The sequence below is a fragment of the Fragaria vesca genome, linkage group LG2 (assembly GCF_000184155.1).
Source record: "Fragaria vesca subsp. vesca linkage group LG2, FraVesHawaii_1.0, whole genome shotgun sequence".
In the NCBI taxonomy this organism is placed as follows: domain Eukaryota; kingdom Viridiplantae; phylum Streptophyta; class Magnoliopsida; order Rosales; family Rosaceae; genus Fragaria; species Fragaria vesca.
The window spans coordinates 13,691,549-13,715,068 of record NC_020492.1 but is presented as its reverse complement, the minus strand read 5'-3'; the positions used below and the strand labels follow the sequence as shown (position 1 = coordinate 13,715,068).

Genomic DNA, 23,520 nt, shown 5'->3' with positions numbered 1-23,520 from the left:
GGAGGTAGTTGAGTATATCGCCTGTTGCAACTCTAGATCCTCCTTCTTGTTGTCTACATATCCACTGATATATTTTATCCTGAAAAAAAAAACAGATAATAAAATGAACCAAAACTTCATATTGCCAAAGTTCAATCAATAAAATGTAGATATATAGTGCAATTTCAAAGCATGTTTACACATCAACAGAGCATTATGTGTGTAGAAAAAATGAAAAAGGCAGATGTGGAAGCTCTGTACAACCAATGGCCGATTGCCTGAAGGCTACAGCACATGAACGGAAAGTACAAGAGCCCCTAATCCCTCAGTGAACTAATCACACACCAGTGGACACTGAACAAGAACTCCAGTCAACAACCACGTACTGTCAAAATGGCTAGCTATAAAACAAAGGAGGAAGGAACCCAAGCATTTCTTGAGCCAATAAGACACAGGTACAGGTAGTTCAGCAAAAGCATAAATGACCTAAACTGATTTTCTTTTGATACAAAATGGCATAAACTGACTTCCTCATTAGAAAACACGAAACCAAATACATTAGAATCCCACTACATGCAATTCACTCTGAACTCGAATAAACAACCTCAAAATTAAAATTGACATTGTTTAGTTCTACTTTGATTTACACCATTCTTCGCTTATCACCACACTCCACACTAATCCTTTCATCACTTCTGAAGTCTAGACCATCCTTATCATCACTCAAAATAAATAAAAATGCAAACTTTGATAAACCACTACTCCGAAATCTTTCAAAAAAATTACCCAATTCAAAAACCAACCAAACAAAACACCAAAAATCTCAACACAATCCAGACCAAACAAAAAAAATGTCAAAAGAAAAAAAAAAAACGTAACCCTGATTTCAAAATTGAATGGGGGAGAATCGGAGACTCACAAGGGCATGGCGTTCACCGGCTTGGAAGGAAAGCTTCTGGTGGTTCATGGCTTGTGTGTAAAGCTGAGAGAGGGAATTGGCAGCGCTGCAGAAGGAGGTGTACATGCTTCGATCCACCTCGTCGAGGCTGGTGGCCACCGACTTTCTCTTCTTCCCCATCGCCCTTAAAGGTTTAAGGTGATGATCGATTGGGTTCGATTGAAGAAGAAACCCTTGATTTTGAGAAATTGGGTGTGATATATGCTCTGTGTTTTGGGCTTTTGATTTCTCTACGTTTATCAGGGAACACACATATAAAGGTTTTTCAGACGAGGAAAGACACATGGTTACTATCGTGGCAATACGTCCCACGTGAACATTTGCTTCAATACCCGAACTGTTACTTGCACTCTTTCGGTTTTTCTTTAATTTTTCTAGGTTTCTTTTTACTTCTAATTCCTAAAAAAACTAGAAGAACTTTGAAACCAAACGATAGATAATTGATCATTGAGGTTGTGTTTGTGTCTGTATTAGAACATTGATCATTGAGGAAGTCATGGATTCTGTTTCACCCTTGAAAGTCACTAGGGTGACAACGAGCGCGGCATGTGTTATCTTTGCACCATGTCAATGCGTTTAAAGCAATAGCAAAAGCACGCGAGTAGGAAATAGTAAATCATGATGATGTGTGGCATGAAACAAGGCAAAGAAAAATGAGGAGGTTGTTAGCCTCGTTAGCACAACGGGATGACATATCATTAGCCTTGCTAGCATCAGGGGTCAACAGATCACTAGCTTCGCTAGCATAAGGGGTCGCTTAATCGATAGCCTCGCTACCATAAAATCTTAGCCTCGATAGCACGCTAGTGTGCAAGACATGTGAGGAGTGATTACTTGCAGCAAGTAGAGCGAGGGAAGTTGACAAAGGTTGTTGAAGCTACCTTCATCTTGAGCATCTCTAGTCATTTTACCCTCACTCTTCACTTTGATGTCTATGGAAATGTTGAAGCTTGTATATTTGATTATGGAGGAATTCTTAACCGCACCACGTGTCCCCTACAACTAGCCACTCCAAAATTGACAAGTTTCATTTTTTACATCAGCAACCTCTTTTACCCTCTTCATCGCTGCCGACAAAGCTTTCTTCTTTGCACTTCAGGAGCTCCTCTGCCAGCAACAGCAGCGCCTCAACCCTGGACGTAATCGAATTCCAGAATGCCTCATACTCCTCCGACAATCATCTCAGAGCATGCCTAATCATCTCCGCATTGATCCAGCCTCATCGAAAATTCGGCTAGCTTGGTCGAAATCCTTTCAGTCCTCCCAGACCTGACTTAACAAAGCTTCGGTCTTTGACCTTCGCTTACCTCAGAAGCCTTCCCAAGAGGCTCGGTCACTGTTTTCAGACCGTACCACTCGGCTCTTGATCCATCTCCGACTGCTTGGCCAGAATTTGGAGCAGGACAATTGCACGAAGCTGCTGACGTGAAAAAACTGAAACGTGTCAACTTTGGAGTGGCTGGTCATAGGGGACACGTGGTGCGGTTGTCGCGCGCAAGAATTTCTTTTGATTATGAGTAAGCAGTTAGCTTGTTGGGGCTAGGGTAGAAAGCTCTAGTCAATCTTGTATGACATTGATCTGAATATTGTGTTTGATGCATTTTTCATTAGCACTTTTATATGCTAGTTCAACAGTTGAATATTCATGAACTTAATCAATTTGGGTATGATTGTTTGCCATGACATATGACATGAGAAATAATTAATTAGGGTTTTATCTTAATTGTTTGAAGCATGATAGCGCATCATATGTGCATGTTAAGGTTGTGAACTGCAATTACTTAGAGATAAACATGGTTGGTTTGCATAATTTCTCTTTATCTCCAAACTTTATGCACTTAGGATGATGTGTTAGATACCTTACTGGATTGAAATGCTTGGCTTAGGTAGTTCGTTATTACACCCAAGAAGGGTTACACGATAACAACAAAGGAGATTGTCTCTTGTCATACCCGAAAGGGATGTAAAAATAGAAATTGGCTAATTAATTAAAATGAAAACATTCACTTTAGAAACATCATTGTTTTCAGGAAAAATGATCCAAACAGTGTCCAACCTTTTAGTGAAGCAAAACTTTGGTATCTCAACTTTCAAAAACTTCATAACGGTATCTCACGTTATTGTCCTGACTGAAGATCAGTATCTAAAACCGTTAGCTCCGTTAGAAAAACTAACGGCAGACATAATTTTATTGTAAAATGACCAACTTACCCTCATTGTTGTTTTGTTTCTATTTAAATAATAAAAGAAAAAAAAAAGTGGCAGTGGAGGCCCTTTTTAGGGTCGGGCTGAGGCTGAGAGTTGGCCTTTTTCATCGGAGAGGCTGTGAGAGAAACATAATATGAAGGTCTACGGCGTCGCCCACCGTCCCGACCTAAATTGAACGCCGACCAGTAGATCCGTCCAGTGCGACGTCAAGGGGACGAAGTAATGGACGGAACGATGGACCCAGTCGATCAACCGATCACCCAGCTTCAACGCCGAACGGAGTAATGGACGGAGCAGGGGGCATAGCCGGCGATCTGAGCTGAACATCATGGGCCTTCTCCAAGACGCCCTCCAGTTGTTCGACGAAATGCCTCATAGAGACCACGTCTCATAGGCTTCACTTCTCACCGCTCTCAACCAAGCCAACCTCCCCCACTGCACTCTCTCCATCTTCCCTACCATGTTTCAGTCAAACTTTTTGCTCTGCCCAGACCATTTCATGTTTGCTAGCGTCATCAAGGCTTGCTCTAGCTTAGGGGATCTTAGGCAAGGGAAGCAAGTGCATGCGCGCTTTATGTTGTCGTTGTTTGCAAAGATGATTGTGTGGAGTCGTCTCTGGTTACATGTATGCGAAATATGGGTTGCTGGATAATGCTCGTGCGGTTTTTGATTCGATTGTGGAGAGGAGTATGGTTGCGTGGACTACGTTGGTTTCCGGGTATGCTAGAAGTGACAGGAAGAAGATGCTTTGGAGATGTTTGGAAGATGTTGGTGAAGAGCTTGTTTTCATGGTACTTTTTTTTTTTTAAGGTTTTCATGGACTGCTTTGATATCGGGGTCACTGGATCTATATTTAAATATCTATATGGTATATGGCAAGTCTTGAACCCTTCTCCATGATTTGGATCAATGAAAAGACGAACACAATTTGTATATAGGATGCTCCACCCCCAGAGCTGTGGCTAAAGTTGAGGCCGTTGGGGGATTATCTTCTTCTTCTTCCCTGTAACAAAAATCTAGGTTTTGAATACATTGATGGGATTGAAGTCATGAAACAAGTAAATGAAGGGGCAGAATAATTAGAAAATAATGAGAAAGAAGAGCAAGATGCAAATCTTTATATACGAGTCCCTGCCTCGCTGGGGTCTCAGAGAGAGAGAAGAAATGTTTAGAGAAACAAAAAAAAGTTAAGATATGAAAAGATGAAAGTACCCTTTAGTTCTCTTTTTTTAACGGAGTTAACGGCTTCAGATATCGATCTTCGATCCGCATAAAAATGTGAGATACCGTTCTGAAGTTTTCGAAAGTTGAGATACCAAAGTTTTGCTTCTTTAAAAGTTCGGACACTGTTTGGACCATTTTTCCCTGTTTTCAAGTGAGCAAGAGGTAAAAAACCATAAGTCCTAACTCCCATATAATTCAATACATCTAATTTAGTTTAGACTAGTTTACATTTCAAGTAATCACTTAGCAAACACGTAATCAAATCATCTCCAAAACCAAAATTCAAATCTACCCCATCTTGCATATAATCACCATGTACTTTGGTTCACTTGTGAGCCCTTGTTTTTGACTCACATTAGCATATTCATTTAGCATCCTTTAAGTTTTCCTAATTAGAGTGGGTTTTCCAATCCCTTAGGTACGATATCCCTTACTTATTCCCTACACTATAACTTTGACATTATACTTAAGGGTGGCTTTTTGGCTAACATTAAGCTACTAGTGGAAGCAAATCTCGCTAAAGTATGTTGTTGGTAGTTATGTGTGACATTAAGACACTTGTGATTTTGTGACCGAATGACACCAAGACTAGTTGCGTGCATAGAAGTCAAAAACAAGGTGTGCACAAAGATATGAAAGAGTTGTTGAACAAGAAGTCCAGAAAGAAAGTTGCTAGCCAGAACCAACGACACATGGAAAGATCACATTTCACAAACCGAGTATTTCCTCGGTACACCAACAAGTGACGGAGCGATTATTCTCTCGGTTTAAGTAGAATAATTGGGGGCAGACGTGATACAAATGCAAAACACATTTACGGTGCATGCGACATAAGTTGCAATAAAATCAGATGATATGCTACAAGACATGACTGCATTTCGAGTTTCGAAGCGATGGAAGCAAGGTTGGTGGACCTAGAAAAAGACATGGCATTGGTGAAGGGCTCTACAACCACAACCCAGCTAAACAACGACAGAGTTATCTTGAGAAAGTTAAATCCATGAGCCGAAGAAGTCCAACAGATGAAGGATTGTCAAACTCCTAGAGAATTTCAAATGAGACACTAGACAATACTTTAAAACTACTCGTATTGTGGAGGCATATAGTCTCCATAGCTTCGATGCACCTTGAAGGAGATGCAAAACTTTGATGGCACACAAGAGTGCAAGATGGGAAGGAGAATGAAAACAAGCAATCCCTTGAAAGTTAGGATGCTTTGAAGCGAGAATTGCATAGTCAATTCATGCCATACAACTTGACATGGATGGCACCCTAAGCATTGAGGAATTTGCGGACGGGATTCTCAATTCGAGAGTATGTAAAGGAAAATTGTTTCCTAATGGCATACATCGACAACATGGCAAACGAAACAAGTTGTTTCGCTTCATGGTCGGGTTACAACCGTGGGCAAGGCAAGACCTACGAAGACAGAATGTAGAGGATTTACATGACCTTAGCAATATAAGAATGATTGCTTGTTTTTTAGACGAGCACTTTATTTTCCGACAAGAGGAAAGAAATGGACTGAAAAATAGAGGCTTAAGGTGTCAAGGTGTGTGTAAAGTGTCTGGACGGTGGAAGAAAAGGTTACAAAAAGGCAACACATATGACTACTCATCATGGGTGTGGTTCCAAGACCTTATGATTCCCTTAAACATAGGGGTGCCATAGTCTGTTATATATACAAGGACCACATAGCTCAATACTGTCGAAAAAAAAGAAAACATAGTCCAAACGAGAGGGAAGATATAGCAACCCACATAGCGAGATATTTTTCGCTTTAGGCCCTGCCCGAGTGCCCGCACGATTTTGTTCTTGGGTTTCCAACTCAATATGTGTCTCATTAGAAGGAGATGTGTTTGCACATATAAGGCACATCACCTCCCTCTCCCGGGCGACGTGGGATGTCACAATCTAGCCTTTTTAGGGTCCGACGTCCTCGTTAGCACACTTTCGGCCGGAACGTGACTTTTATACCAATTGTAACATCCCACATAACGAGATATTGTCTACTTTGGGCCCCGCCCACACAGTTTTGTTCTAGGGTTCCCAACCCAAAATTCGTCTCACTAGAGGGAGATATGTTTGCACATATAAGACACATCACCTCCCTACCCTATGTGATGTGGGATCTCACAGAAGAAGCCTAAAGATGAGCTAGTGAGCCACAAACTATAATGAGTTCGATGGCTAAAGTTTATTATTTACATTGTTTAAATAAATCTTATTTTTAAATGGAACCAACTGTGAGGTTGAACCTCCTAACTAGGTTTCCAAACATTTTTTTTTTAAAATGTAATTTTATTTTTTATTTTTTCAAAAGAAAATCTTATTTAAATTGAATAACAGAATCATTACTTACAATTAATTACACTAAACAATTAAAGGAAGATTGACAATTTATGGTGGTGACGCATTTAAAAGTTATCATCATACTCACAACAATCAAAATAGAACATGAAAGAAATTAATGAATGAAATATATAATTTTTGAGTAACAACTATTAACATGCATAAACTCAATTTCTTTCTAATGAGGAAAATATGAAGATACAAAATATGAACATAGAAGATAAATATGGTTGCTCTCTAACACAGCCACCAATCCCTAATCCCAAGGCCACCGCGTAATTGCATTGCCACCAAGCCGGAGTCTCTCCAACACCAAGTCTCAATTGTTGACTATGCATGGCTCCCACATCCAGTCATTTGTGTTCAGGGATCTAATTTTGGAGACCGATTCCGGTCACCATTACAAGTGCAGAAATCCTCTCCTCCTCAAGGATTCCATGTTGGGGCTTTCCTATGTGGGTAGACTTCAACTCATCAGATCTATGTTGTTCAGTATTCAATCACTCTAAGGATTGCTCTCCCATGACTATGGTTTTTCTCATGCATGTTTTGGAATTAGAAACGGGTTATAGAGCTATGACGAAGAATAAAGAATAGGGTCGGATTTGACCTGATTAAGCACGACTCAAGGTTGAAAGAATGGAGAAGCACCATGCAGACTATAGAGCGGCGCTTGTAGAAGAACTACGACAATGGGTTTGGAGTCTCTAGAATTTGCAATTGAGAGGGATCAGACTTCGATTGAAATTGGTCGGCGAAATCAACAATTGGAAGTTTGTTGCTTTTGGTTTCTGTTTTTCAGGTGATGTACCTTTATTCCCAAGGTGTCGTGACATGGTGTTCCGGCTTAGAGGTTGGACGATTTCTAGTCGAGTGTCTTTCGCCGACAACAGCAAAGGAACTGGAGGTGGGCTTCATTAGGTGCCCAATGCAGTTTTGAGGCCCAATCAAAACTGGGTGCCTAAAGCAGTTTTTGATGGGAGGCCCATGCAATTCTAGGTGGGTAAGGTTTTGAAGTGGGCTCAACTTGGAGCCTTGATATAGATTTTGGCTCTCTTGTGAGCCAAATTGATGCTTTCTAATCTTCTAGGGTTCCGTATTTGGTATCCCGGAGGTCTACATCATGCAAATTATGTTTACATGAACATTAGCAAAGCTGTTGAGTCGTCTAGAGTAGTACTGAAGGATAATTCATGTTATTATACAGAGCATGGAATGTCAAATACGTGGACCACGAGACATTTACCACCGTGGGTACTACCACAACGCCTAGTTCTGTCTATAGGTGGCAGCGAACAGATATTTATTGGCCACTCTGGTCTTAGGCTTGCACAATTTTCTCAAAATTCGATTACACTATTTCTAAATGTGTTTTGATATGCTTTTTTTCAAGCTCTATTTTGTACTCATGCTCTTTTGAGCATTCATCAATTAATGTAAAATTCTCTTTGATTCTATAAGAAAAATATGACACCTAAAATAGGTATGGTTCTTTCTAATGAGTAAATTGTTCACATGTACCCAATTTCTTCTTCATATTCTTATTACAAAGCTTACCATTATACATACCAACATTATTCGGAAAAAAAATTTAATAAGCGGTAAAAGAAGTCTTCTCTAAGAGTGGTACTAAAGCTTACCATTCTTAACTAATGCAAAAATCATTGTGTGATAGGCTGCAGTCTGCACACAAACATTAGCTGCTCATACATGTCAGCACGCGTCCATTTGTGATGTCAATTGTCAAATCATTTTGAGGATGGAGCGGGCTTCCCAAGTTCTGTATGTTTTCAGCCTATGTTGCACGGACACTCCACACCTCTGGAGTGTCGGAGTGTTCGTGTCTAACACGCTGACACGGCGCCCGACATGGCAAAATACGTGTCCAACACGCCATGTGGCGTGTTGGACACGTCTCAGACACGTTGACCGGCCCCGAGACGCCATTGCGACACACCACGTCAATGTTTCAGACTTTAAAAAAATAATAAATAAATAAATTTTCTATTCATTTTATATTTGATCAATTATGGAATAACAAGTTTGGATGGATTATGGATATGATAATTATATTAGTTCATCTTCTTATCTATTAAGTGCTACTGTGCTAGAGAGCTAGTCGATGATGAGATGGAGTCTTGAAGATGAGAGGTAAATTTTCTATTTATTTTATATTAGATCAATTATGGAATAACAAGTTTGGATGGATTATGGATATGATAATTATATTAGTTCATCTTCTTATTTATTAGGTGCTACTATACTACAGATTGTCCTGTTTGAAAACAAGCTACTGCTCAAGTTTGTTTTTCTTTAATGTTATGTTTTAGATGTTAGAGGTCTGCTGCTTGTAATGTTATTAGTTATGCACTTAACTTATTTCTTATGGTTATGAAATAGATTGAATTTAGAACTGTATTTGGTAATATAATGAACTTATTTCATATTTTAGTATATTTTTTATTTATTAAACATACATAAATATATAATTTTGTTTGCCGTGTCCAAGCCGTGTCGAAAACTCAATTTTTGAGTTTTACCGTGTCACCGTATCATGCCGTGTTGTGTCGCCGTGCAACTTAGTTTTCAGCTAATCTTTGTGTGCAGATACTCTTATCACACTATGACACGATTGAGACCATAATGCATTAATGCATATTATTGTTTCTCAACAACTTCATCAGTAACCTCCTCCTCCTCCTCCTCTAGTTCAACCTCCTTTTGTTTTGGCCCTCCGTGATAAAAAGACTGCTCAATTACCGACGGTTGGCACGACTCATTACGAGCTGCCGAGCTGAGAGCCTGAGACTCATTTTAAAACAACACTCCTAAAGATTTAGGTGATTTCGTCAAACAATTATACATAGGTTTGCTCGCTTACTGTTTCCGGTGAGCTGCTGTCATATGTAACATACTATAATTGCACCTCCTCCTAATTGAGACTGAAACACAAGCACCTAGTTTTGATTCAAATCTCTCTTTTTCTTTTTCTTTTTTTTTTCTTTTTTTTTTTTAACAACAGAACGTACTGACAACAAAAAGAGAAGCCAAAAACTGAAACAGAAAAACTATACTACCTACCAAGGAGGAGTCCTACTGAATCAGACTGAAAAGTGAAAACCATGAGGTTGAGGAGGGTTAAGAAACACTCCAGAGAAACCAAATTAATGTCTTAATAAACTACCAACCTGGGCTGAGATCGGACCCATATGAACATGACACAGATCAAACATGGTTTTAACAACAATTGAAGACCACAACATAATGCCTCCTCAGGGTTTCATCAGCAATGAAATCCATTGTCTCACCTCTCATTTTACACAAGTCATCCCCTTAAGTGAGAAACCGTCACGTCCCACCAGAAAAGAATAATTTGACAACAGAAACCTTGTAACCCACAAGGATAAAGAAAAAGGTATATTTACTTATACCTGGAAAGTGGAAACCCATATCTTTCAAGGCAATAAAAGATGCATGTCTATTGGTAAATCTCACATGAAAAATGATCCACCTGATGCTAGTTTACATTATACAGAAATAGTACAACCCAATTCCTTGGCAGCAGTATCAAGAAATTTAATAGGCATTCCAGTTGCAAGTCGGCTGTGAGCTTCCCATGTCAGGCACTTTTCAATATCAGCTTGCCAATCAATAACATCTAAGTTAAAATACTTATAGGAAGGACCATGGATACCATTTATTTGCACTGGATTAGGGTTAGGTCTAACTGAACTGGTTTGCAAAATATCACGAAGAACTGATACGCTCAAAGCGCGAACATGAGCACTAGGATGAGAAAGGCATCGGATAGTAGCTGACAGACGACACTGCATATCATGAGTGAAGCCGATAGACATCAATAATGGCTTTGCAATAAACAAAGTAAAACGAAGCATTATATTTTTATTTTTTATACATCACTTTTTTCTTTTTTTTTTCGATTGCTTTTTTATACATCACTTCACCTCTGCTGTTACTCATATTATCATTGAGCCTACGATCATACCAATTAAATGCATCAACGAGGCATGTCAATTTACCTTTAACAGGTTTGAAAGGCCATCTGCAACTGCAAGCCCAGATTCTCCCCACTCCAGCACAGGCTTAACTGCTCTCGCAGTTGCTTCCAGTAGCTGCACATTTATATACAGATGGATCAGAATATTTTAAGATTGACATTTCAAAATCGATAAATATTCACTCTGTCCTCGACAGAAAAGATGTACAAAGAGGGAATGAAAAAGAATACGTTTCATTAATATAGTGTGAACGAGGATCAAAACTAGACGTAATGACTTCATATGAGATAGGACAAGGATTGAAGTTGCTGATATCAATTTAAAACGTAGGCGAATTGTCAGCAAATGAAGATAAGATGTGGAAGAGTTCCAACATATGATCCCATCAGGTGCTACGTTGCGCAGTAATATCAACTTATAAAGTGTTATAGTAAATAACTGTAACCATGCATGGCTAATGATGAGAAGGATTGAATGACACAAATTGTGAAAAATAAAGAAGAAACTCGCTTGGCCTGCTGCCCTGTTTCCTTGGGATACAGCAGAAGTTAGTATCAAGCCATATAATTTTCTTGTTACAATGTCTTGAGAAATGAGCAATCCAATGCGTTTGAAATAGAAGAAATGAAACTCCCAAAGAGAGTAATGCATGGTGGTAAAATTCACCTTCCCTTTGAATCTAGATGGTGTTCCTAAGCTTCCAAGAAAGGAAAAAAAGTATAGATTCATGTATAGATGCATGGTGTTCCTAATCTAGATGGTTTTAAGTGTAGGCGAAGATTCATGTCCTAGTTTAGCGGACATAAGACGTAGGTCAGCCGGCGTACTAAATTAAGTATAGAATCGTATCTTAGTTTAACAGACATAAGTCATAGGTCATAAGGCTATGCCATAAGGCACACTAACGTAGTGAACTGTTACCTCCAGCTGCGGTAAAGTGCAAGCTTCTCCATCAACAAGCATCCCATCAGTGGCACGCAGAAGTAGATCTGACGCACTAGACAAAATTACCAATGATTCTGGGCTATCATGAATTCTCATCAACTCTACAATCAATTTCACAATCCTCTGGTTGATTCTCCACATCTTCTGACCTTGATCATCATCTTTGGCAATCCAAGGCTGCAATTCCCTCTCCGCCTGCAAGAGCTCAAGGTCAGTAATCTAACTACAAATGTGCAGTGGAACTGCCATAATTATAAATAGATAGAAACAACTAAGAAAGCCACTGATTTGGACAGTCCCTGGAATATCTCTACCACAATCACAGGATATATAGATTAGAAGTTAACAATGAATTAGAGTCTCTTCTAATTTATTCTGCAATTCCCTCTCCGCCTGCAAGAGCTCAAGGTCAGTAATCTAACTACAAATGTGCAGTGGAACTGCCATAATTATAAATAGATAGAAACAACTAAGAAAGCCACTGATTTGGACAGTCCCTGGAATATCTCTACCACAATCACAGGATATATAGATTAGAAGTTAACAATGAATTAGAGTCTCTTATTAAATTAGAAGAACTGCTTCGATTAAGGATAAGACAAAAATGGCATCTCCTCAAGATATATCAGGTCATGTTCAAGTCAGTAGCCAACAAGGATAAGAAAATTCTCATATATATGACAGTGTAAAAATGGGACATAATTTAGACCTGAAGAACAACTGCTGTGGCTGCTTTAGTTGGTGTTGCAGATACAACGTTGCATAATGCATCAACAACCTGTACATAAAGAGGTACATATCAAACATTATACATACTTTACTGGAATATTGGAAACAGAAGTTCATACGGAATACTGTATGAATGTATTCGAAAATTTCATCGTCACAAACAGCATATTATTTTACCTTTTTTTGCTTCTCTTCTAATAAGAAACAGAAAATAATAAGTTTGGAGAAATGTACTATTATATCGCTATGACATCTGATATAAATTGTTGTTTAATAATAATAATATGAGCGCATGCTGCTGCTATGCATTCCTCTAATGATAGAATTTGTTAGTCATTGTCAACAGTAAAGAAATATAACAATTGTGTAGCCTTGTAACCAAATCAGTACAAAATCTTAATCCTGAATAGAAATTATAAGAATCCAGATTGAAAAAATTCAACAACTCAAAACTGGTAGCAGGATACGTCCTTCAAATATCAAATATACAGGTGCTTCTTCCTTTTTCAGATGCATCACAAGGTCTATTCCACACTTACTTGCCTCAAATATAGTAACAGTTAAGAATTTGGAGATAGGGGTTTGCTACTAAAAACAATTCATGCAAAGTCCAGTCATGTGCGAGTGCTGAGGAAGAAATGATGAAGTATACCAACTATATTTATAATTAATAACAGCAAAGATGATGATGCAAGAGACAATTAATATGAGATTACCTGCCGCCACCCTTGTTGAGCAGAAGTGCTTTCTGCAGTAGGTTGGGTTTCAGGAGACGCAATTAACTTGTGCCACAACAGTGAGACAACTGAAAAACATAGCTCTTGTTTCTCTGTCAGTACCGTTCTTAGAAGAACCTGTGCGCTGCAACTAAATCCTATATGCCTGTCCATAGTAAGGAAGTTGGCCAATTCCGAGGCATCTAATGGTAAGTTTGCAAGACCTTTACCAAATGTTCCGGAACCACCATTAGAATGTGACGGCGTCACAGATTTGACTCTAGTTTCTGAATACGCTGAACCCTCATATTGCGAGACAGATGACTGTCCAACATTAATGCATTTACTCTTTTCACATCGACTTAGCTTTCTACCTTCAGAACACACTAAAGAATCCCTCCAAATCGGCACTTGCATCAAGTGTGCTTCCAGTGGTTCAGCCTTGTTAACAATCGATGCAACAGCCTTGCTGTGAATATCAATGAGGTTATACAGTGATGATGCTCTAGATGAAATTTCATTATCCCACTTGCAGCGCATTAAAACACAGAGTGCATGCATGCAAGCCTTTGACCATCTAAATAATTCAGATACATGAGCGGCAACCATAGCTGCGGCAACAATCTCATTTGAACTGTAACTCCAGGAGGTGCCAACAGAAGATGGCTTCAGCAAAAACAATGCCTCCAAAATGACCAATATTCTGCGCGTGTGGCAAATTGCTGAGTCCACGCTACTTTGAAACTCATTAGAAGATCCATTTATTTGTTTGTAAGAATTGGCAGACCCAATTGGTTTTGCAGGCTTTGCAATATTTTTAGCATCTTTTGAGTGTGATTGGTTGCTCCCCCTTGAAACCAAAGGGAACAACTGAAGCTCACAGGCAAGAGCACAAACAGCGGCTAGAACATAAGAGTCAAATGCTGCTACAGGTCCTTGTTTTTTGGTTTTTTTTCTGTCTCCCTGTTTTCCAGACATTTCTCGTGATTCCTCAACACATTCCTCAAGTGGGTAGCTTTCTTCAACTCGTGCTTTCTTACTCCCACTGGACTGAGCTTCATGACTAACGCATACAGTTAACACAACAAACAATAGACGTGAAGCAAGCTCTACAGATGCACATGATTCTAAGAACAGTGAATGAACCATTGTCCGAAGCTCTGCCACAGCCAGGTTTTTTGAGGCAGACCCTATGCCAAAAAGGTATCTTGTTTTTCTGTTCTGCTCTCTTGAGGACTCAGGTGGAAATGTCCTTTGAAGAATCGCTTCAACTGTGGCAACAAATATCTTCATAAGACATGCTTCAGAAGGACTTCCACGAGGAAGGTATTCCAAGACCTTAAGTAGGGGTATATACAGATTCCAGGATAATATTGGAGGCTGCAATGGAGTTGCAACAATGATCTCAGGAAGGTCAACTGCTGAGGAACTTAAAGGAATTAGACCATAGGCAGCTTCCCATATAGTACAGATTCTCCATTCAACCTCAGGTCCATGGGCACAAAGCATAGAAGCAATCCCTTGGGCAGTAGCTTCAATTGTTGCTTCAGCCGCAGGAACTTCTATCTGGTTAAAGGAATTTCAAGATTGTAGGTAGATTCAATTAATAATTACTCAATTGAGAGCAGAAAAAGTTCTGATTAAACAAAAAAGGGAAGAAACTAAAAAAAAATTGTTTTTAGCTGAAGAACTAAAACCTGAAACTTGAAAGTTGGTCACTCGTACCTGCTTCCTGTAGCTTGAGACACGGCTACCCATAGGCTCATGTTGAACTTCAACTCCCTCAACTTGTCTTAGTGGAGGAAAAAGCAATGCAGGTTGAGAGAGTATCCGGAAAAGTAAAGCTGCTGCAGCATCAGCTGCTATACCGGCTCTCATGGACATTGCAGTCCCAATTGCTCGCAAGAAATGCAAATGCATCCAGTTCCGTGGAAGCTACATTGACAAAGAAGAGAATGCACTTAACAAAGGTGCTATATTCATCAACTTCCAGAACCACTTTAAGTATATCTATCACATAAGGGCGGAGGGGAAGAAGTTAAAGATCATCTGAGAAAAAGATAAGCCGTCCCATCACCATGGAAAGCTCAAATTCAGAACAATCATTTTAGAAGTTCAACTTTAATTCCGTTTATTGTCTACAGAACAAGATATGCATTAAAATACTTATCAGTGATTTCTCTCTTTTGCTCAAACTGTATAATTTAAATAGTACATAAACCAGTTTCTTGAAGTATGCAAAGGTGCAAGATGCTAGAATAATAGCTCCAAAAGGCTTAAGCTGACAGTACGACACCAATCAAGTTTGATGTTCACCGATAATAGTATCAGATTACAGTTATTCAGCTTCAATTAAGTTCAATGTTCAATCAGTACTTCCAGCTTACCCGTATTCCAGATGCATAATCTTCAGCAGCGCGAAGAAGCTCCACAAGCTGTACAGCTGCATCAAGAGCATCGGGTGCCCATGATGGCGGTGCTTCTAGAAGTCCAAGAAGAAGTCTTTGGGTAGCACTTGGAGTAGCAATAGCATAATACCTATTACCAAAAATAGAAAATAATAGTTATGAGCAAATACGTGTACGTTGTTGACTTTTTGGTGACCTGAGATGAAGGTTCAAGATTTTACCTGTGAAATAAACGTGCATATGGCTCAAGAGCTGGTAGCCCAGCCACTAGATGCTCATCTAAAGCTGTTGTTGGAGGAGGAAGTAGAAGTGCAGGGACAGCTACTGCTGTTAATGTAGCAGTTTCATAACGAGAAACTTCTTCATCACAAACACTTAATATAACTCCAGCACCATTTGCAACAGCCCACCTTGGAGTGGATGGCATGAGTTGAGGATGTTTTCCAGATCCACGAGAAGAAGCTAAGTGTGGGGAGGAAAAAGAAGAACAAAGGTTATTCACAAATGTTTTTGCCCTCGAGGTGAATTCCATCTGAACCATGATAAGATGTTCAGATCAATCAAAATATTTGTACAAACACAAATATCAAAGGATGACGATAAAAAATAAAACTCAAACGTGAAGAAGTTAATTTATTTCTCATTTCTGAAAGAAAGGATCTTTTTTCTAACTAGATATATAGTGAAAGTAGTAGATGATCAAACCACTTCCCAAAACAGACCAAAAAGCGAAAGACCAAACAGAAAAAATTCAAATCAGCTAACCATAATCACTTCACCACAGTTGGGAAGTCCATCACTGAAGTGAGCTGAATAAGAATTTTGTATGAAAGGTTAAAAAGTCTAAACAAGTTAACAATGAGTTGATCAACATGCAAGACTCATGGAAAATAAAAGGCACAAAATTACGGTGCACAGAGCCTGCATATATAATCCAGCTAGACCACGTTCGTGTACCACATCACGTGGTTTAAACTTGGTACACAGATTCTGATTAATAGCATTCTACTATTTTCAAGAACCATGCATTGAATATAATCCATTACAGTGGCTGAAATATGTACCAGAGAGAAGCATTGTTAAAAAATAATAATAAAATGTACCTACAGCAAAGCAAGATTTCATTAAACTTGTAAATGAAGTTTAACTAACCAGTTGACGGAGGCTTCAGTTCTCCCGCAGCATATTTTCCCATAACTCCACTGCACCTGTCAAAGTATGCATAGTATTTGATATTACATTAGAATGCATAAGGGAACCAACAGAAAGATGAAAACCTGTGCTTTATGAGAACATTTACTACAAAATAATAGCCTTCAAACATCTGTTATATCATAGTAACCCATTTCCTTTCTTCAGGCACACAGAACTGGTTTAACTCATAAGAATAGCTTTACCTGGACAAACCAACATTAATTTTGATGGTTCCCAGCCAAAAGCCTTCTAATTTAAATTACAAGGATGCATATAGAATATTGACAAACAGACTGCTAATAGAGAGCCGGCAGGCATTGCTAACATAATATACAAGATAAAATCTATAAAAAAATTGAAGTGTGATATGCCTGGTTAGTTAAAGACCTATTTAATCAGTTCCTGATGGAAACAAACATCAAGCCACCTTATAAAATACTGTGAAAGTTAAACTGCAAAACAACTGTTTTTTCTTTTCTTTTGTTAACAAGGGCTGGTTTTACAATATACGATAAACAATCTCAATCCACTGCACTCACCAGCGGAAATAATCACTTCTAATACCCAGAGGTGCAGCAAGCAATATATCAGTAATCCAGGGAGACAAAGGTCGTATAGGTTTCCTCTCTTGCTGTACTGATGGTACATGACTGGATTCACCATCAACAGAATCACTTGTTGTAGCATGGCTGCCACTACTGCTTCTCTCTGTCTCACTATTCTGTTGTTCAACCTTGTATATTGGGCGATTGTAATGAGTTAAGATTCGTAAAATCTCCCCACATGCCAGAGCCCACTGCTCAGAGTACTCCTTCTGTGAAGGTTCAAAGATAATTAAAATACATAAAATATCCCTTGACATTTTTGACAACACACAAAGGACAATTCCTTTTTTAGTCCACAGTGAACTGAACATAGTTGCAGTTTTCCTTATTAAGGGCAGTGTCTATACTGATTCTTCTGTGCTCTTTTTTTTGTGTTTTACAAAACCTCCTGCTCAAGTCACCATAGTTCTTATGGATGACTTGAGTAGAGCTTCTAAAGAGTACAGAATACTTGGAACAGGGATATAGGCGGAGTTCTAGTTTGATATTTGTTTTAGGCCTCTATCCCCAATTTTCATAAATATACTAAAACAAATAAAAGTAAAACAATTATAATAAAATTCGGAAGATATTTTTAACACTTAAACAAATAACCAATTAACACACACTACAAGGTCAAAATTAAAGTTAAATTTGAAATACAACAAAAAAAAAAATCTGAAATTCTCAATATATGCATAAACGAAAAGGATAGCAAACATATTTAATGGCCAGTTAATCAATCACCTCGCTACTGGGGCAGACTAATGATATGAAAGAAGCAAATGGTGGACTAGTCCTTTCATAGGGCAGAGTGCCATCAATGATGCATGAAATAATGGGAAGGACAACAGCATGCCCATGCTCAGGATGATGAAGGACAAACATAGCTGGAATCCATCCAAGTAGATAAAGTAGTCAATAAACAATAATCAGAAACACGACATGAAATTACCAAGTAAAATCAATCATTGCATAAAAAAAAACAGGGCTAAATTATATATACCTAACACATCATCAAAGAGACGCTTCACCTCGGAAGGGTAGCGGTTACGGATCAGCTGCCAGAAGACAAGTTATATAAGTACAGATCCTCTTATGTAAAACTCAACTACTCAAGTAAGAAGGATGTGGGCAATATTTTCACAATTATGCAGGATAAGACTGAGCTCATGAGTCAGATAAAAAACACATGGGGCGCACCTCAGAAATATCCTCTGGAAATTGTTCTGATGTAAACTGACCGAAGTACTCCACATAGGCCGTGATTTGAGCCTACAAAGAGGGGGGAAAGAGAAAAGGCAAGTATGTTTATCAGTTCCTGTAAGAAGTCGATCGAGGCTAGAAACTGAAATAAATCGAGCTTGGTACAGTAAACTTAGTTATATTTAACTGCAGATAGCATAAGAACAGACTCCCAATTTCTACAATCTACCAGACAAAAGAAAAAGGCCTTGATGATTACCATAAACTTTTAGCGAAATAATAACGTATATTGAGAGACATAGGAATGTACATCTATTCATATGTTTACAGTTTCATAGCCCTATTCTTAAGGCTCTTAAAAGGTTACACTGTCCATGACTCATGGACAGCAACGTCTAGGTAGTAAGAAATGTTGGATTCAGACAATATTTGTTGATTTATGATAATCTGTTTCATTTAATTTCTTTAGTCAACTCCGCTAAAATAAGCAATGCCTTCACAGACTAAAGAAACAACCAGGTTGCGGCGTTGTGGGTTTGGCTAAGACCCTCCTGCTATCAAATCATGAACAAAGGGCATTATTTCAGTGAAAGGAAACTCGTAGATTTTGGCTCTTTAGCTGTAGTAAATGAATAGGAATGGGTGACGAGTGAAAAAATCAGAGCTGCTGCCCCTAATTGCTCAATATGAGATTGACTTTGTTGTCATAGATTCTAGTCACTTATCTATTAAACTAGAATACACAATCCCATCACAACTACCTCAATAGTCACTTATCTATTAAACTAGAATACACAATCCCATCATAACTACCTCAAAAGCTAACTAGAAGATCTAAATGAACTTGAAGGGCATGTTTGGTTGTACATTTGACATCGTCTACATTATTTGCTACCCACACAATTAGAGGTAGAATCTCGACAACTATTGTGGCATCCACTTGATCAATAACTCATATTATGTGTTTCATAGTTTCAATCACACGAGACGTTCATGCCAAAGAGTTACTGTGAATAAAAGACAAGATGTTTCATTCCGCAGACCTCTTGAAAACTAATACTCTAATGCCAGCATAAACTATCAGTACAAGTATGAACCGACACACACACACACGCAAGTAAGAACTAAAAATTGCTTTACCTTTCGTCGTGGAGCATCTTGAGGGGGAGGCCCAAACAATGAGGAGAATTGGAGTCGATCAATCCATCTTTCTGATGAACAAGCCATAGAAACTCGAAACACCAATTCACAACTTCGCAACCAAAACAATGATAGAACACAAGTAATTCCACAAGCTTTCTCTTCAATCCGCTACCAATCAAGAATTAAAAGTTTGTAGTTTAACATCCCAAAAATCTCCCACAAATTAAGCGAAAACACTGGTGCTACCCACAAAACAATGAATAAAGGGTCAATCTACAACCCTCTGTTAGTCACGACTTCAAGTCTCTGCTTTCAAGTACAACTTCCCAAATCTTGTTCATTACACAACAATGACTGCCGTTTGATCTCTGCAAAAGCACCGCAGAACCTAAAATCAGAAATATGTAGAAAAAAAATATCAGAAATATGTAAAAAAAAAAAAAAACAAAACAAACAAAATTACAATTACAATTCTCCATTTCAAAGGAAACCAAAACAAATCCCCCAAAAAAAAAAACAAAGTGACCAGTGAACACAACTGCAACATTTTTTCTTCAAAATATCGGTTGGCTTCAGACATCATATATATATATATATATATATATATATATCTTCCAAAAAAAAAAGAAGCAAACTAGAATCAGAAATGAGAAAATCAAAAGCACCAGCTAATTTTGCACAGGAAAAAAATACAAATTTCTTGCAGCGAAAGAAGAAAAAGAAAAATTGAGAAAAAAATGAAGAAAGAGCAGGACCTTCGTGCTTCAGTGATTCCTTGACAAGCGAGAAAAAATGTCACTGTAAAATTGAGTTAATCTGGTTTTATCTGTGGGAGGAGAGAGAGCTCGAATATTTTTCAAGAGGCTGTGGTTTGGCTTAGTTTGGTACAGAGAGAGAGAAATAGAGAGGAGATCTTTAGGAGGCCTTAGGCTTGCTCTCACATTAGATTGCTGTGTATACGTGTCATTGATATTTTGCCACTTGCCCAACAGGCCTCAATGCGCGTCATGTATCATACATGCATGCATGACCCATCAATTCTACATACATATCATACATACATGATATCCATCAGTATGTCAAGGTCAGTGACGAGGAGATGGAGAGCAAGCACTTGGTTGGCAACTTTTCTCTACTTTAGCCACATGAATTTTACTAATGAAAGAATATGATAATCATGATTTGGTGTAATTATTGCTATTTTTATATAACAAACAAACAAGGGATGAAGGATAAAATATTGGTGTTAAGGGAGATATTTTTGAGGTGTAAGTGTAAGTGTGTAACATTGAGTGCATGTGGTTGGGCAGGAAATCGGTACGACCAAGAGGGGCATGTGCTCCTAAACATGTTAATGGATGTGGGCGATCTAAACCAAATATCTAATCGACTCTAAATTTCTAATTACATTCACTAACAAAAAGATAATTCACTCGAATTACATTTTGTTAGCCGTTTGTTTAAGGTTTAGTTTGAAATTAATGTGATATGAGAATGATTACTTTTGAAATCCTTGTGAGAAAAATCACTTCTGATAATAGAGAGCATATGCACTATTAGTCAAGGAAAATTGTCAGTTTGCTAACCAAAATGGTATGACCAATCCACTATTCATTCATAATTGGCAATTGCTTTTAGCTTACACGCACCAAATAAAAGACAATTTACTTGTCAATCCCCTATTTCACACTTCAAAATTAATTTATTTATTAATTCAAAATGATGTTAAACTTAGAAAATCATTCTAATTGGGATCTCTATAATAAGAACTAATTGAGTATTTTTCTCAAACAAACTAGATCAAAAAAATGAGAAATGAGAAAATGGGTTAATTATTTTGATGAACTAATTAACTAACAATGAGATTGAAATTTATGTTATTAACACGCTCTTTATCTCAAGCCTATAGCCTTAGCCGCCGCTCTCTCTAGATGACAAATAGAGAAATTTCTTCCCTCGTCCGGCAGCGTGTTTTTGTCGTCATCGAATGGGGCTTTGCCACCCCTTATGGGTCGGGCATGAGACCGGATTTTTAATTTTTGATCTCTTCGTTTTATGTCATGGTGAGCAAGGTCAAGTATGCGGAACTGAGATGAGGACCAAGATGAAGTCGATCAGCGGTGGTCATCAACAAGTACTAGGTTCCTCCGCAATCGATAGGGGATGGGAGCCTCCCTTCTCTCTCTCTCTGGGGCGACTTGGTGGTGTAGACGTCAGCGAGGTCAACAAGGTCGTGGCTGGCTGTGGATGCTAGACCTTGCTTCCATGATGTTGTTTTTGGATTGGGCCTAACCTTTGTTAGATCTTGTTTGTTTTAAGGTTTTTAATTTAGTTTTAGGTTTTTAAAATGTAACTGTAAAATCTGGGGTAGCCCCTTCTGCGTTAGGGTGGGTCCTAGGTTGCATCAAAATAAGCTAGTTTTACTAGCAGATTATTTAGGGTTCTCTAGCAAAGTTAGGGTTCTCTTGTTATATGTATGTTGTTCTTTTGTGTTTCATCACATGGTGATTGCAATAGGTTGCTCTAGGGTAGCCTCGTGGCTTGATTCTTACATGTCCCTATTGGGGTAAGTCATGCATTTGTAATTTCTTTTTTTACTTAATGCAAAGTCATATGCCCTTCCTCTAAAAAAAACTAACAATGAGATTAATCGTTCATCATTAATTTGAAAGAAGGATTGTTGGATGATAATAGAAAGAAATGAAGAGTTCAAAAGAACCAGAGGAAATTTTTTGAATTTTTGAAATTAAAAGGAGAGAATAAGTACCTACGAAATCGGACCAAAACTAATTTTTAAAGGAATGTGAAATCCACACGCTCTAAATTGGAATCTATACACCTACTTTTTCATTTTTAGTAATCATTATCATATGAGACAAAATTTAAGTTACTAAAAAAAAATGTGTGTGGATTACAATTTGATCGGGGTGTGTGGATTTCACTTTCTTTTTTAAATAGGGAATCTTTAAGCCTTTCGGGTCTAGCGGCTGCGCTTCCTCTATGGACGAGGAGGCAAATGTGTTGGCAGCTTGACCGCAGTGACAACGAGATCGTGTTTGTGGTGGCAGCGAGAGGCTGAGATGAACACTTTTGTCAGTGGGGCGGCAGCTCTAAGACAGGAGGTTCATACTGACTTTTTCGACTGTGATAGTGCTTTGCTGGACCAGATGTGGGTTTTTGACCATGTCGGATCCTTGGAGATGGGGCTAAGGCGGTTTCCCGAGGCCGGGAGCAACAGTTTGACGACCATGATGGGTGTTGGTGCTGCTCGAATGTCGGATGTGGTGGATGCTAAGCTTGATGGCTGGAAGCGTCGACCTCCTTGTTCGTCTCCGACTCTTCGGTGACTCGGACTGGAGTGGTTCTACGGGCGGTGCAAGGTCAGGGTTTGGACATATTAGAAATTTTTGTCTGTGCGACATTGATGCTTGAACCGGATGACGAGATATGGAGGTGCTAGTCTCTGGGAACGGCAGCGGAGTCGCAGATGTGGCAGACTTGGACTTGGGTTTCGATTTGGGCTCAAGGATTTAGGCCTGGATTTGAGCGCGGGCCAGTTGAGTTTGGGTTGGGCTCTTACTAGAGGTACACTACCCCTAGCCTAAAGGGCAAAAAGTTTTTTTTTTCGATGAAGAAAACAACGTAAAAAAAAACTACAACAAAAAACCTCTAGAAACTCCAATTTCTAGCTGATCCAAATAGAACGCTTAGGACAGAGAAAAGTTAAGGCAGTTAAACCATATTAAAGGCAGTTTTTTTTTTGACACTTGTCCTTTTTTTTCTATTTTTTTTCTAATAAAACAGAGTATGTGGTCTTAGCTAGGTGCTTCATATGAATTATTATTATAATGAAAA

The 23,520-nt window shown here is 38.6% G+C and overlaps 2 protein-coding genes across 2 annotated transcripts in view; both read right to left on the bottom strand.

Moving 5' to 3' along the window:
• Positions 1–1,093, bottom strand: part of LOC101309208 — a 3,792-nt gene extending 2,699 nt beyond the window's left edge. Inside the window, exons 1-2 of the mRNA XM_004290436.1 lie at positions 899–1,093; positions 6–79 (exon numbers count right to left, since the gene is read on the bottom strand). Of these exons, the coding sequence (XP_004290484.1) occupies positions 6–79; positions 899–1,057 (233 nt within the window). The 5' untranslated portion in view covers positions 1,058–1,093. The remainder of the gene's footprint in view (positions 1–5; positions 80–898) is intronic.
• An 8,849-nt stretch (positions 1,094–9,942) lies between these two features.
• On the bottom strand, positions 9,943–20,511 carry LOC101308922 (protein GIGANTEA-like). Its single transcript, XM_004290435.1, has 15 exons — positions 20,421–20,511; positions 19,663–20,033; positions 18,520–18,591; positions 18,323–18,377; positions 18,064–18,206; positions 17,272–17,546; positions 16,691–16,746; positions 15,760–16,000; positions 15,518–15,668; positions 14,856–15,065; positions 13,131–14,696; positions 12,395–12,463; positions 11,662–11,880; positions 10,762–10,854; positions 9,943–10,548 (listed from the first exon to the last, which is right to left on the bottom strand). The coding sequence occupies exons 2-15, from the start codon at positions 19,747–19,749 to the stop codon at positions 10,249–10,251; spliced, it is 3,537 nt and encodes a 1,178-aa protein (XP_004290483.1). The 5' UTR covers positions 19,750–20,033; positions 20,421–20,511; the 3' UTR covers positions 9,943–10,248.
• Positions 20,512–23,520: the final 3,009 nt, after the last annotated feature.